Here is a 15000-nt window from a genome sequence, read left to right as displayed (position 1 = left end):
ATCTCATCACGTCGCCTTGGATACCATGTGATTTTAGTTTAATCAGTATACGTTTGTGGAGGACTTTGCCGAAGAGAGAGAGAGAGAGAGAGAGAGAGAGAGAGAGAGAGAGAGAGAGAGAGAGAGAGAGAGAGAGAGAGAGAGTAAAATAAAAGCACAAAGAAAAAGAAAACTGAAATGAGGTTACACGAAAGAGAGAGAAGGGAAAAAATAAAGGAAAACTTATAGATGAGCGAATATGACTAGGAAAAAAAAACATGAAAGAGAAATGACTGCAAAAAAAGAAAAAAAAAGAAAAAAAAGAAAACTGAAATTCACGTAGGTTTAAAAGGACAGAGAGAGAGAGAGAGAGAGAGAGAGAGAGAGAGAGAGAGAGAGAGAGAGAGAGAGAGAGAGAGAGAGAGGTGGAGGGGGGAAGAAAGAGAGTGGCGAGCGAGCAGCCTTTGTCAATCTTTAATTTCCTTAGATAAACGATGTATTTCTGCGGCGCAATCAGACCGAGAGATAAGACTACTTCATTAAAAGATAGCAAAGGTCCTTCACGCATCTCTCTCTCTCTCTCTCTCTCTCTCTCTCTCTCTCTCTCTCTCTCTCTCTCTCTCTCTCTCTCTCTCTCTCTCTCTCTCTCTCTCTCTCTCACCCCCTATATGACGCATCCTTACTCTGAAATACACATGACAATCAACATCCACCTTTTCCTCCTCCTGTAGCCCCCTATCCCTTACCACCTTCACCCAACAGAAAACGGGCACCCAGGCATCAGTGCGGCGGGCGATGACAGATGCATGCATAATAGATTTCGTCCCAATCAGATTATTGACCGATAGTGGCCGGGAACTTCACCTACACCGTATTAAGCGCAGCCAGTGAGGAGAGAAAGGTTTAACTAATGCACTGGATGTCTCTCTCTCTCTCTCTCTCTCTCTCTCTCTCTCTCTCTCTCTCTCTCTCTCTCTCTCTCTCTCTCTCTCTCTCTCTCTCTCTCTCTCTCTAACGCTTCAGACTCCAACTGTGGCGTGTCAGCAGTTAAATTCAACCCTCCTCCTCCTCCTCCTCCTCCTCCTCCTCCTCCTCCTCCTCCTCCTCCTCCTCCTGTTGTTCTCTTCTGTAGCCTTTCATCTCCTTCTGTTCGCCTTTGTTCCCCTGCATCATGTTATTGTCTCACTTTGTGCTTCCTCCTCTTCCTCCTCTTCGTTCGTCCTTGTCCTCGTTCTCCTGGTCTTATTCCTCTTTCTTCTCTTCTTCCTCTTCCTCTTTCTTCTGCTTCTCTTCTTCCGTTTCTTCCTTCTCTTCCTTCCGCCATCCTCCTTGCATATTTCCAGTTTCTTATTTCCTTCCTTCTTTCCATCTTCCAAATCTTCTTCCTCCTCCTCGTGTGTTTTCCATCTTCTTTACTTTTGTTTTGTCATACCTCACTCCGTTTCCTTGTTTTTCCTTCCCTTCCTCCTTGTTCTTCTCCTTCTGCTCCTCCTCATCCTCCTCCTCTTTCTCCTTGTCCTCCTTCCCTCCTTCCTTCCTCTCTTCCTTCCTTCCCGTTCCCTCTTGCCTATCCTTTGTCTCACTCCTTCCTTCTCTTATTCATTCGCATCCTCTTACTTCGTTTCCTTATGTTCCCTCATCACCGGGGCTTACAAGGGACGGAAGCCCCACTGACTTGCTAACTACAGGTAAATGGTTCCCGGCGGGGCGCGATTTTTCATCTATCTTTCATCCACCCATCCAGAGAGAGAGAGAGAGAGAGAGAGAGAGAGAGAGAGAGAGAGAGAGAGAGAGAGAGAGAGAGAGAAACTAATTCCCTACCTGTCCTGTCATCCCTTAGACTAAGCTGCTCCGCGTGTCAGCAGGACGAGTTTCTATTACGTAGTGAAAAAGTGGAACCCCAGAAAGAGAGAGAGAGAGAGAGAGAGAGAGAGAGAGAGAGAGAGAGAGAGAGAGAGAGAGAGAGAGAGCAGATGGAGATGTCTTTGTCGATTGCACATTACCTATGTAGGTTTTCAGTTCGTTAGTTGCAGCTTCAGTGTTGTGTGTGTGTTTGGTTATCACTTACTTTCCCAGAGAGAGAGAGAGAGAGAGAGAGAGAGAGAGAGAGAGAGAGAGAGAGAGGACGAAATGACGAGAAGAGGAATTCCCTGGTTAAAAAAATAGGAACGAGGTAAAATCCAAAATGAGATTACAACGAAAGGGAGACGAAGAGAATATAAAAAATATGGAGAAGACGGACAGACAGAGAGAGAGAGAGAGAGAGAGAGAGAGAGAGAGAGAGAGAGAGAGAGAGAGAGAGAGAGAGAGAGAGAGAGAGAGAGAGAGGAGGGTGAGTAGAGAAATACACGCAAGAACGAACCAGAACAAAAAACAGGAGAAAAGAAGGGGGAGACGTGAGAAAACATGATAAAAGTAAAAGCAGAAGTGTTCCAGAAACTCAACGCAAGAAAAGGGAAGGAAAGGAGATAAATCGGAATGGAAAAACATGAATATAAAAGGATAATCCGGGAAAGCACTGGAAAGGAGGACATGAAAGGAGGTTAAGAGAGAGAGAGAGAGAGAGAGAGAGAGAGAGAGAGAGAGAGAGAGAGAGAGAGGGATGTGGTAGTGAGGTTCGGTAATTTTGCTGCAAATCCTCTTAAGCGAAAAAAAAAATGATGATCTTAATATTTGTGCTTCCAGTAGGGCCTTGTCACACCCTCACCCCCGCCATCACACACGCCCTGCCACCACACCCGAGCCACACCCTCTGCTCACCCTCATTATAAGCCACACCTCCTAACAAATTTTCTCATCAGCAGTCCAAGATACACTACATGACACGCTTCTTTATAGCCACTTCAGCCACATCGCGACTACTTCCCCAGGCTGACTCTAATCATATCTCCTAGCTTACACCCTCTTCATTAACCCTTTCACTGCGATACGGAACAATGAACAGCACCAGAAGTAATGCGTGAAATTTTTATAGGCATCTACAAGAAGGCAGGGCATGAAAAAAGAATAGATTTTGCAATTGCTATCCGGTTCAAAGATTGAAGGTCGCTATAGATTAAGTAAAGATGTCTCCGAGTGATTACCAATTAAGAAAAAGGAATGTACCAAATAGTAGTGAAAGGGTTAACCACATCGCAAGCCTCACCTCAGCCATGTTCACTATATCACCACATTCCCAGCCACACCTAAAGCTTCGCCCACACTACACCCGGACCCACACCTTAGCCAGCCACATTTCTATATCAACCACAACTGCAATTTAACCACATTCCTTAGTTTAGCCACGTTTCCTGTCACATTCTGCACCACGCCGCTCTCACTCAGCTGCTCACCTCGCTGCCTTTTCAGTATCAAGGTGAGGTATAATTAGGTGCTCTCAAAGAAGGTTCAACAGGTGAGAGAGAGAGAGAGAGAGAGAGAGAGAGAGAGAGAGAGAGAGAGAGAGAGAGAGAGAGAGAGAGAGAGAGAGACTAATGTATCATCCAAGCAATGTAATGGAAATGATGACTGCCAAGATGGTATTTGTATATAGAAATAGAGGTGACGTGGTGATGTAGTACGTAGTGGTGATGGAATAGTCACGGTTACGGTGGACTGAGGGTTGCATCATAGTAGTAGTAGTAGTAGTATTAGTAGTAGTAGTAGTTGTTGTTGTTGTTGTTGTAGTAGTAGTAATTGTTGTTGTATGCAAGAGTAGTATGGTGGGTGGTGGTGGTGATGGTGGTGGTGGTGGCGGCGGCGGCGATAGTGGGAGTTAACGAGGGAAAGAATGTGACAGACGAGGAACGAGAATACTGACCCCGGTACTTAAGACCATAAGGGTGGCCATGATGCCGGGGCTATCGAGGTTGCGAGCGGGAAGCGGGAGGCGGGTGAGAGAGAGAGAGAGAGAACGAGGAGGGGAGGAAGGAAGGAAGGTCGTGGAAGATTATTAGAAATACGCCAATGGAAGAAAAAGTACGAGTAGATATTGACATGAATAGAATTTTTCCTTCTTTTTTTATATCCTCTTTATGATATTATGAAATGTTTTTGATACTCGTTTAGATAAAGATTAATAGTATGATATATTATAGAGAGACAGGAAAGGTAGAAAAGGCTGAAAGATATGTCACACAAAGAGAGAGAGAGAGAGAGAGAGAGAGAGAGAGAGAGAGAGAGAGAGAGAGAGAGAGAGAGAGAGAGAGAGAGAGAGAGAGAGAGAGAGACATGACGATACACAAAGACAAAACAGAAAGGACGATAGACACACACACACACACAGACAGACATTCAGACAGACGGAGGGACAGATACAAACAGTAAACAACCAGATGGAGACAGAAACGGAACTCAGAACGAGACAATGCAAGAAAAGAGGCTTTATGAGGATAAAGTATAAGAAAGAGAAGGAGAAGGACGAGGAGAAGGATTGCAGAGTGTGGAGGAGAGAAGTGGAGGACGCGAGCCAGCCATCAAAGCATCTCCCACAGATCTGAGAGTCCAAAAGGGAAAATTCCGGCGTCATTTCCCCCCGGACGTCCCCGACAGCTTAGGGGAGGAAGAGGGGAGGTGGTGCGTGCGTGGCTTGTGCGTGAAGAAGGGGGAACTGAGGCTCTGAGGTACCGACCGTCTGCCTGTCTGTCCCTCGCGTCCCTTATTCCGTGAAGTGTCGGTTGGACAGGTTGTGCGGGGCGTCTTGGCGCGTCTATTTGCCTGGCTGGCTGGCTGACTGGCTGGCTGTCTGGCTGGCTGGTTAGTTTAGCCGACATACTAACTTGGTGATGTCTCCTTAGTTGTGAACTGACTCAGTGGTTGACCGACTAAAAGGTTAAATAGAGCTGGATGGTTGGATGACTGACTTAATAAATAAATAAGTAAATGAATGTATATATATATATATATATATATATATATATATATATATATATATATATATATATATATATATATATATATATGTATATATATATGTATATATATATATATGTATATATATATATATATATATATATATATATATATATATATATATATATATATATATATATATATATATATATATATATATATATATATATATATATATATATATATATATATATATATATATATATATATATATATATATATATATATATATAAAGTAAGATAAGAAGATACTGAGGCGAGGGGATTCATCTTCAATACTATCTGATGACCCATCATTCTCAGTTTTGTCTTGTTCCATGTGCATAATTCTGGATCTCTCCTTATATGCACTGCAGCTGATAGCTTTTACATAAACCTGAAAAGCATTATGATATAGAAAATAATAGTAATAATAATTGCTATGATGATTATGCATTAGAAATAATAATAATTATAGTCATAATAATTACAATTAAAATAATAATAGTAATAATAAAACTATACTACTACTACTACTACTACTACTACTACGACTACTATTTGTAGTACTACCACTACTACTAGTAGTACTACTACTACTACCACCACCACTACTACTACTACTGCTGCTGCTGCTGCTGCTGCTGCTGCTACTACTACTACTACTACTACTACTACTACTACTACTACTACTACTACTACTACTACCACTCCTACCACTACTGCTACTACTACCACTAATAATAATAATAATAATAATAATAATAATAATAATAATAATAATAATAATAATAATAATAATAATAATGAAAATAATAACACTAATAATAGTAATAATGTACACTATTGATATTATTATTGTTGTTGTTGTTGTTGTTGTTATTGTTGTTGTTGTTGTTGTTTTTGTTTTATTGTTGTTGTTGTTGTTGTTGTTGCTGTTATTACCATAATTTTATTATTATTATTATTTCATTATTATTATATTTATTATTATTATTATTATTATTATTATTATCATTATTATTATCATTATCATTATTATTATTATTATTATTATTATTATTATATATTATTTCTACTATTACGTCACTATATAGATAGAAGCCAAGGCTAGGCTGTATTCTAAAGAACATAAGTAATACACACCCTAGGTTATATTATGAACTATCCTTGCAATATATGGATTATCTTAAGATATTTAAGTCTCTTATTTGCAGGTTATGTCGAAAAAAAAGGACAATACACCCAAATTATAAATCCACAGAAAAATTTTGCCTAATAACACGAATTTGTATCTGTAATAACTGCAGGATTGAGACGTAGTAAGAGATGGACTCCAGGGGTAACAATGTATTAAGGAGCGGCTACCCGCTTGCCGGCTGGAGCTGAACTGGCTCCATACAGAGAGAAGCTTCCGAAATCAACTAGTATGAACTAATACATAAACCAATACATGAAGCAGTGAATGACAAGTAGTACTTTGGTAGTAACAATTATAACACTCCTCCCTTTTTTTAAAAAAAAAAAACTCAGGTTAGAAACCATAAAATCAAGTTTACAACCAAAATGTTAAAAAAGATACAGAAGATACTAAAACTTATCAATTAGAAAGACTAGAAAAAAAAAAAATATTCGATACAAGTTATAAGAAACGCTAAAACCCGCAAACACGAGACAAAAAACAAAATAAACATAGTAACTAAAACTAGCAAAAGTAATACAAAACTCCAACAATTAAAATAGTTAACACAAGTGAAGCAAGAGACCTAACATTTTATTTCCAAGCTATCTGCAAACGATCTGGCTTCTGGCGCAGTCTCTCAGAACGGCGCAGTGTTTCCCTCTCCAACGGCTGCTGTTGTGGCGGCAATCCAGGTTCGAACTCTTGACTTGAGGTTAACTCTCGTTCTTGAATTTGATCCGGCGCGTTGCTGTTGTGTGCTCCGGACTGCTTCGAAACTCCTGCCTTTAGGGGCGACACGCTGCCTGCCGGTGCCGAACCATGTTTCTGAATTCCTGCTCCATTTGTGAGGTCCATGGGAGGTGGTATGGCATCATCTGCGTTAACCGTCTCGCCCTCTATGCTTACTCTTCTCCTCACATAGTCGAGATGACGTCGTACAGTCCTCCCATCTAGCAACTGCACCTTGAAAGAAACAGGACCGGATTTTTGGACAATTACGCCTGATAGCCATTTTTTCCCTGGAGAAAAGTTTACTACATAAACTAATTCTCCCACTTTAAATTCCCTATGCCGCGCTTTCTGATCATGGTAGTACTTTTGCATTTCTTGCTTCTTCATAACTCTATCCTGGACATCTGGATGCAGTAAGTCTAAACAAGTTTTTAATTTTCTTCCCACTAAAAGCTCAGCAGGGGAAACTCCTGTGGTAGTCTGAGGTGTTACTCGATACCGTAACAGAAACTTGCTAATTCTGGATTCCAATGAGCCTCCTGTTAATCTTTTAAGAGAATTTTTAAAAATTTGAACTGCCTTTTCCGCCAACCCATTGGATGCTGGATGGTAGGGAGATGTCTTTATGTGAATGATACCATTTTGTTTTAAGAAAGCTTCAAACTCTTCGCTACAAAAATTGGTACCATTATCTGTTACCACCGTGTCAGGTAGTCCTTGTGACCCGAATGTAACTTGCAACTTTTCAATAGTTATAGATGAAGTGGCTGACTGTGTAGCGTGAACATCCATCCATTTGGAATGGGCATCTATGATGACGAGGAACATCTTACCCATAAACGGCCCAGCGTAATCCAAATGTAACCTGGACCAGGGTTTTAGTGGCCACTCCCATGGCTGCAAAGGAGCGTCTGGGGGAAGATTTCTCACTTGTTGGCACTGTGAACATAGTTGTACTGTTGACTCAACATCTTTATCTATATTGGGCCACCACACATGACTACGCGCAATACCTTTCATGCGCGAGACTCCTGGATGCGTTGCATGTAGCTCAGCCAACACATTTTTTCTAGCTATCTGAGGCACCACCACTCTTGATCCCCACAAAATTATTCCATCTTGGACACTTAATTCGTGCCTCCTTCTAAAAAAGGCTGAAGTGTTTCCTCTGCTATATGTCCAGGCCAACCGTACAGAATGTGATCTCTTACCTTCGAGAGTGTTGAGTCCTTATCCGTCCATTGCCTTAACTCTCTCGACGTGACGGGTGTCTGGTCTAGTCTCTCCAACACGCATACCACATCACCGGGGACTGGAGTCACCTTGGGGAATTCAGGGAGAGGAAGGCGACTCAACCCATCAGCATGTACTATATTTTTCCCTGGTTTGTGGGTGATAGTGTATTCATACGCCGATAGTGTTAGCGCCCAGCGTTGGATACGACTTGATGCCATCACAGGCACTGGGCGAGTTTCATTAAACAGACTTTTAAGTGGCTGATGGTCTGAAATGATCTCAAAATGGCGGCCATACAAGTAATTATGAAATTTCTTAACACCAAATATTATTGCCAAACCTTCTTTCTCTACCTGAGCATACTTGCGTTCAGCTATGCTCAGGGATCGGGATGCGAAAGCAATCGGTTTCTCTTCAATAATGTCGTTGGCTTCAAAAAAATGCTCCAGCCGCTCCACATATTGAGTCCACACCTCGGCATCCTGGTTAAATTCTTCTACTTTGCCAATAAATCCCATCCTCGTCGCCAATGTAATAACTGCAGGATTGAGACGTAGTAAGAGATGGACTCCAGGGGTAACAATGTATTAAGGAGCGGCTACCCGCTTGCCGGCTGGAGCTGAACTGGCTCCATACAGAGAGAAGCTTCCGAAATCAACTAGTATGAACTAATACATAAACCAATACATGAAGCAGTGAATGACAAGTAGTACTTTGGTAGTAACAATTATAACAGTATCAGACATTTAATAACCTGTTTTACTTATATTTTGCAACTAATACCATATGGGACAGGTTAGTAAGATCTACAGCCACTTAACTACAACATATAATTTAATCATACAGCTGGCTTGCCTGATACTTCATCCATGGCTAGAAGAAAGTGGCCAGCTCTAGCCACATGTGATATGTACGTGGTACTGAGCAGAACTCGGTTGTCGGGTATCCAATCAGGGTGTGCGATTTCCAAAGAGTGGCGCGAAGCCTGCCAGATCCGTCAGAATCGACACGGGGGGAAGAAAAATGTTGGAGGTCCAGGAAATCGCTCTAGAAGTTGTGTGACGAATCCATCAGATTCGGTAATTTAGGGTTAAGGGACCACTCAGGATAAAAAAAAGTATTAGCAGGATGGTTCTCTGATATAACTGACTGGGTGACTGGCTGGCTAACTTTAGTGGCTGAATGGCTGGCTGTCTGTACTCGGTAATTAGGTGGTTGATTTAATTGGCTGTATGGTTAGCTGGTTGACACAACTGGGTCACTCCTAGATATATGTCATGGTAGATCAACAGAGTAAGAGTGGATGACTAGCTGGCTTTGTCTGACTAGATGACCTGATAACTTACTGAGAAACTAACCTACACGATGACTGGATGGATGACTTGACTCAAGGATGGAGCTTTTAGGTTACGTTGAGTTGGCTTGTAACGACGACCAATGAAAAGACTCAACTTTACGAGAACCAGGAAATTACGAGAGTGGATGGAGGGTGTTGATTTCAGGAACCTTACTGACTTGACTGAATGCAAGGAAGAGTGTAAGAATTTACTGAAGGAATGAATGGCTGAGAGGTAGAAAGATGACTTGATGAGAGGGCTGGAATGAAGTGGAATGAATGGAGGACTAAAGCAAGAATGAGTGAATGCTTGGTTGTTAAGGGCTTGCAGGTCACTCACTCACTCTCCCACTCACTCACTCACTCATTCACTCACTCACTGAGAGCAGCAAGAGTTCATGGAGTTTGCGGCAAAGGGCGACTCGGGAGACACAGAGAGGGGATGAGAGGAAGAGGCAAGGACGAGGAAGGGGATAAGAGGAGATAAAGGACAGGAGGGGTGGAGGAGGAGGAGAAGGAGGAGGAGGAGGAGGAGGAGGAGGAGGAGGAAAGTGATATATCTGGGGTGAGAGTGCTTTGTCTTTGTATCCCGGTCTCTCTCTCTCTCTCTCTCTCTCTCTCTCTCTCTCTCTCTCTCTCTCTCTCTCTCTCTCTCTCTCTCTCTCTCTCTCTCTACATCTCCCTTCACCTTGGTTCTTGCCTCCAGCGGGATTTCGTTTCCATGGTCTCGAAATGAAAGATAACATTGATTTTTTTTTCTTGGTGTATATGTTTTTTTATCTTTATAGTTCAATAAAGTAGCCGCCTCCCTTTTTTCTTTTTTTTTTTTGCTTCTCTTTTACTTTTTTGTTTTACTAATTCTCTTATTTTGAAGTCTTACTCCTTCTTCTTCTTCTTCTTCTTGTGTGTGTGTGTGTGTGTGTGTGTGTGTGTGTGTGTGTGTGTGTGTGTGTGTGTGTGTTTAATTATCTCCTTGTTACAAGTCTTACAGTCTTCAGTGATTAAGGATGTATTATTATTGTATTTGTATTTGTATTTATTTTTTCAAGTACTCATTAGTTCATGTAGTCTTTCCTTTTATTATTGTCCTTATGATTTGCGTTTGGCAATTGCACGTATTACTGCCCCTCTCTTCTCTCTCGTTACCTTTATGTTGCCATGCCACCGATCCTCCAACTAGCGCGATTTGTTTAAATAATTCTTCTTCAAGTTTATTATAGTTTGGTTTATTGTTTTTTTTTTTTTTTTTTTTTTGTGTGTGTGTGTGTATGATACTGTGTGGTGCCAGTTACTCTTACTCGTGAATAGCATGGGATCAAGAGAAGCGTGAGCCAAGAGTCACGTGTGCGCTCCTACCAGTGTATTGGAATGCTTCTCAAACAAATCATCGTTTCTCTTTGTTGAGCACAGGATCTGTCTTACCAGGAAAACACGTATACACCGGCCTTTCCTTTGAATCACCACAGAAACACGTAAGAAGATAAGGGTGAATCTGTGAAGGAGTCAGCTTTAGAGCGCAAGAGTCCGTATAACGGCGCCAGGATGAAAGAAAACGCCTCCTGGATTGAGAGTTTTTATTTCAAGTGCCTGTATCTTCTCACCATAATTAATGGGAAGTCATGCGGTATCTCTCCTTTTCTTCGTGTGATGCTCACAAACAGCTCACACTCGTCCGTCCGTCCGTCAGTCTGCCACACACGCGCCAGCCTCCCTCCCCGTCCCACTCGCCTGTCTGTCTCTCCCTCACCCACTTGTTGCTGCATCCTCCCTCCAGGCCAGTCTGGGTGCTTCCACGCGTGCTGGGGAAAGCCAGACATACTGATATCCGTTTACAGGTCACTGGTGTGGTGGTGTTACGTAGTAAGACGACCCACTTACACACACACACACACACACACACACACACACACACACACACACACTATAAAGTAATCAATAGCTTTCATAATATACAATGCTTTACAAAGGACTCCTCTAACAACCGTATCATTACATAAGGACTAAAATTATATTACGGCACACTTCTGTCACCTTGCTGAGTCACTTACCACACGTCAACCAGGAAGCCAGTCAACCATCTCCTCATTTTTTCATTTTTTTCTTTTCTTTTTTTTTTTCTTTCTTTTCCCTCCTTTCAGATGAGTCCGCGACCTCTGCATCAAAACGCAATAGCTAGCTGGCTGACTTTGCCTGACTTGTTATAGAGATGAATTGCTGACAGTGAAAGGACCGAGGGATTTATAGACGCGTCCTTCAGCATCCTGAAAGAGAATACACAGAGGAGAATAAATAAACAAACTTGGGACAATAAACATCAGCCAGAGTGAAGGCCGCAGGCGAGGACTTAGTAGGAAAGATGAGAACCACAAAAGAGCGTAAGAACATGAGGCAATCTGCTGAAATACTAATAGCCATACACGTGGCAGTAACTGTATGAAACATACCTACCTGTATCCACGTTTCATCAATATCCATGAATAATTATCTACTCTTTAGAGCTCACTATAGCCTCGACATCAATGACATTGACTCTGCAGAAGGAAAGTTGTGTAGGCAAGGAAGCAAGTAACACAACTAATGGGTGGGTTTTACAAAGGGACTGCCACGTCTAGGTCTGATGGCTTCTTGCTGTTTCCCTTATTTTCATACGTTCTTATATCCATAAAATGTTTCTGGCGCTGGGAAGGACATCTAGATACATGTTATACCGTCAGTACCTTAAAACAGAGGAACATGAGAGAGCAAAGCAATACAAAGATATCAGCCACCAGCATCAGCATCCTAAATAATTCCGTGGAGGCAGGATGGTCAAGAATTTATTTGCTGTCACAAGAATTATATATCACAAAGCACATTCAGTTGACTTTTTTAAAACGATTACTTTTTACGTGTCAGAGAGACCGGCCAAGGACACAAAAGAACGGAAATAAAAGCGCTTAACTTGCTTCTCCAAAAAAGTTGAAGAAAGAATACAAAAAAAAAGTTAACCGATTTAGCTCAGGAAGTGTCATGATACTCGTCTTTTTAAAGCCACGCAGTTCACAGAAAGGAGGAAAACCAGAAACAGGCAGAGGGTTCCAGAGTTTACATGTGAAGAGGATGAAAGACTGAAGATACTGCCTGATTCTTGCACTAGTCAAATGAAGAAAATTAGAGTGAGCAAGAGTAGAAACCAGTGTCGTGTAACTAGGCGGCATAAGAAGACTTTGAAGAACACAATGTAGATGTCTTGGAAAATTAACGTAATGGAAATTGGAAGATGTTCGTAGTGAATTAATTTACGTTGCGACTTTTTGTACTGCGTGAATAGATGAAGAAGGTTTGATAAATAGTTTAGTGGTTTTAATAAGATGTAGTTCATGAATTTTGCTGGAGCAGTGTACTCGCATTATTAATCTTTCCCCTTGTTCTCTTAAGTACGAGTATGTACGCTGGAAATATATGTTTTGATCATATTCTCTCTCTCTCTCTCTCTCTCTCTCTCTCTCTCTCTCTCTCTCTCTCTCTCTCTCTCTCTCTCTCTCTCTCTATCTATCTATCTATCTATCTATCTGTCTATCTGTCTATCTATCTCGTCCCAGTGACAAAACAAAAATAACTTGCGGAAAAAAATAGTTGTTTGAAGATATCATACACCACCACCACCACCACCACCACCACGCCGCTCTGACACTCACCACCATGAGCATCACGACCACCACCACCACGCCGCTCTGGCACTCACCATCATCAGCATCACCACCACCACCACCACCACCGCCACACATTTTTTCTCTCTAGCCACGCACGGGCTCCTTTGTTAGAGAATTCACGAGTAATTTCTCTCTCTCTCTCTCTCTCTCTCTCTCTCTCTCTCTCTCTCTCTCTCTCTCTCTCTCTCTCTCTCTCTCTCTCTCTCTCTCTGAGCCACACACACACACACACACACACACACACACACACACACACACACACACACACACACACACACACACACAAAGACCTCATTCTCAGACAAACCAGTTGATGAGACAACAAGCCCCCTCTCTCTCTCTCTCTCTCTCTCTCTCTCTCTCTCTCTCTCTCTCTCTCTCTCTCTCTCTCTCTCTCTCTCTCTCTCTCTCTGAGCCACACACACACACACACACACACACACACACACACACACACACACACACACACACACACACACACAAAGACCTCATTCTCAGACAAACTAGTTGATGAGACAACAAACCCTCTCTCTCTCTCTCTCTCTCTCTCTCTCTCTCTCTCTCTCTCTCTCTCTCTCTCTCTCTCTCTCTCTCTCTCTCTCTCTCTCTCTCTCTCTTTACGTCCGTCCCTCAGTGTTCATCTTCCTCCTGTCCTTGCCTCTCTCCTCTTTCCCATCATCCTTCATCTTCAATCAACCCCATCTTTCCTGCGTCCCTTCCTCTCCTAACTATCCCATCTCCATCACTTCCTAATCTCCTCTCCTTGTTTTTTCTCCTCTCCTCCGACCTCATTTCTTCTTCCTTTTCTATCATCCCCCTCCACGACCCTTTTTTTTCCCCCTCGTTTTCCGCGGTCATAAGTAAATACGTAGGCTGCAGAAGTCCCTCGAAATTCCTCCTCTCTTCATTCCCCTCTCTCCTTCCTTCCCTACTTCCCTCTTTCGTAACCATATATTGTTCCTCTAATCACCGTCGTCCCTTTTAGCGCCGCGGCCTTACCCTCGGCGACCTCATCTCCTTCACTCCGCCTGTTGCTGTGTGTGTGTGTGTGTGTGTGTGTGTGTGTGGTTGATGGGTGGTGACGGTAATGGTTGTGATGGTGGATTTAGTCTCTCTCTCTCTCTCTCTCTCTCTCTCTCTCTCTCTCTCTCTCTCTCTCTCTCTCTCTCTCTCTCAGCGGTACAGATGAAAAGTAAGGCGGTGCTGAGAGAGAGAGAGAGAGAGAGAGAGAGAGAGAGAGAGAGAGAGAGAGAGAGAGAGAGAGAGAGAGAGAGAGAGAGAGAGAGAGAGAGAGAGAGAGAGAGAGAGAGAGAGAGAGAGAGAGAGAGAGTTTGGGGTATGGGGGAGCGACCAGGCCAGGCCGTCAGAATAAAGTTCAGATCAGAATAGTTTTAACCTTTATTCTTTGTCCGTTTCGTAAAATGACCTCGAAATACGTGTTTGTTTTTTTTTAATTGGACAGAGGAAGAAAAAGACGAAAGAAAGAAAACAAAATAGGAAACAGATATCAATAGCGGTAATAGTTGTAGTAGTGGCTGCGGTTGTGGTGGAGGTTGTAGCAGTAGTAGTAATAGGTGTTGTTGTTGTTGATGATGTTGTTAAAAAGAAATAAGAATAAATATTACGAAAGAAAAGAAGGAGAAAAAGAGAGGAAAGATTTAGAGTAGGTAGTATCTGTAGTAGTAGCAATAAAAGTAGCAGTAGTGGTGGTGATGGTAGCAGTAGTAATAGAAGTTGTGGTGGCAGTAGAACAAAACTTAGACAAAAAAAAAAAAACGAAAAGGAGCGGGAAAGATTACAAAAAACAAAGAAACCAGTAACAATAGCAGTAGAAGCAGTAGTAGCGGTTACAAAAAACAGAAAAGTAACGAAAAAAAATCACAAAAACAAACCGAAAAAAAAAAAAAAAAGAGAGAGAGAAACAGGAGCAGAAAGAGAACAAAGATATGGCAGCAAGTTGACATAACCTCGCC

General features: G+C 42.1%; 2 protein-coding genes across 4 annotated transcripts in view; one reads left to right on the top strand and one right to left on the bottom strand.

Moving 5' to 3' along the window:
- The window catches only part of LOC135101530 (synaptotagmin-15-like), a 101859-nt gene that overhangs the window by 8051 nt on the left and 78808 nt on the right, over positions 1-15000 (top strand). The window lies entirely within an intron of this gene.
- LOC135101528 (uncharacterized) lies at positions 6184-8721 on the bottom strand. Of its 2 annotated transcripts, none has more exons than XR_010269297.1 (2): positions 7597-7907; positions 6184-6994 (listed from the first exon to the last, which is right to left on the bottom strand). XR_010269297.1 is itself a non-coding variant. In XM_064005617.1 (2 exons), the coding sequence occupies exons 1-2, from the start codon at positions 8515-8517 to the stop codon at positions 6623-6625; spliced, it is 915 nt and encodes a 304-aa protein (XP_063861687.1). In that variant the 5' UTR covers positions 8518-8721; the 3' UTR covers positions 6184-6622. The 2 variants fall into 2 exon arrangements, 1 of the variants encoding a protein (XP_063861687.1); XM_064005617.1 differs by lacking the exon at positions 7597-7907 and adding an exon at positions 7975-8721.

This window comes from Scylla paramamosain, chromosome 6, assembly GCF_035594125.1.
Source record: "Scylla paramamosain isolate STU-SP2022 chromosome 6, ASM3559412v1, whole genome shotgun sequence".
NCBI lineage: Eukaryota > Metazoa > Arthropoda > Malacostraca > Decapoda > Portunidae > Scylla > Scylla paramamosain.
This window is presented reverse-complemented; position numbering and strand designations above follow the sequence as displayed.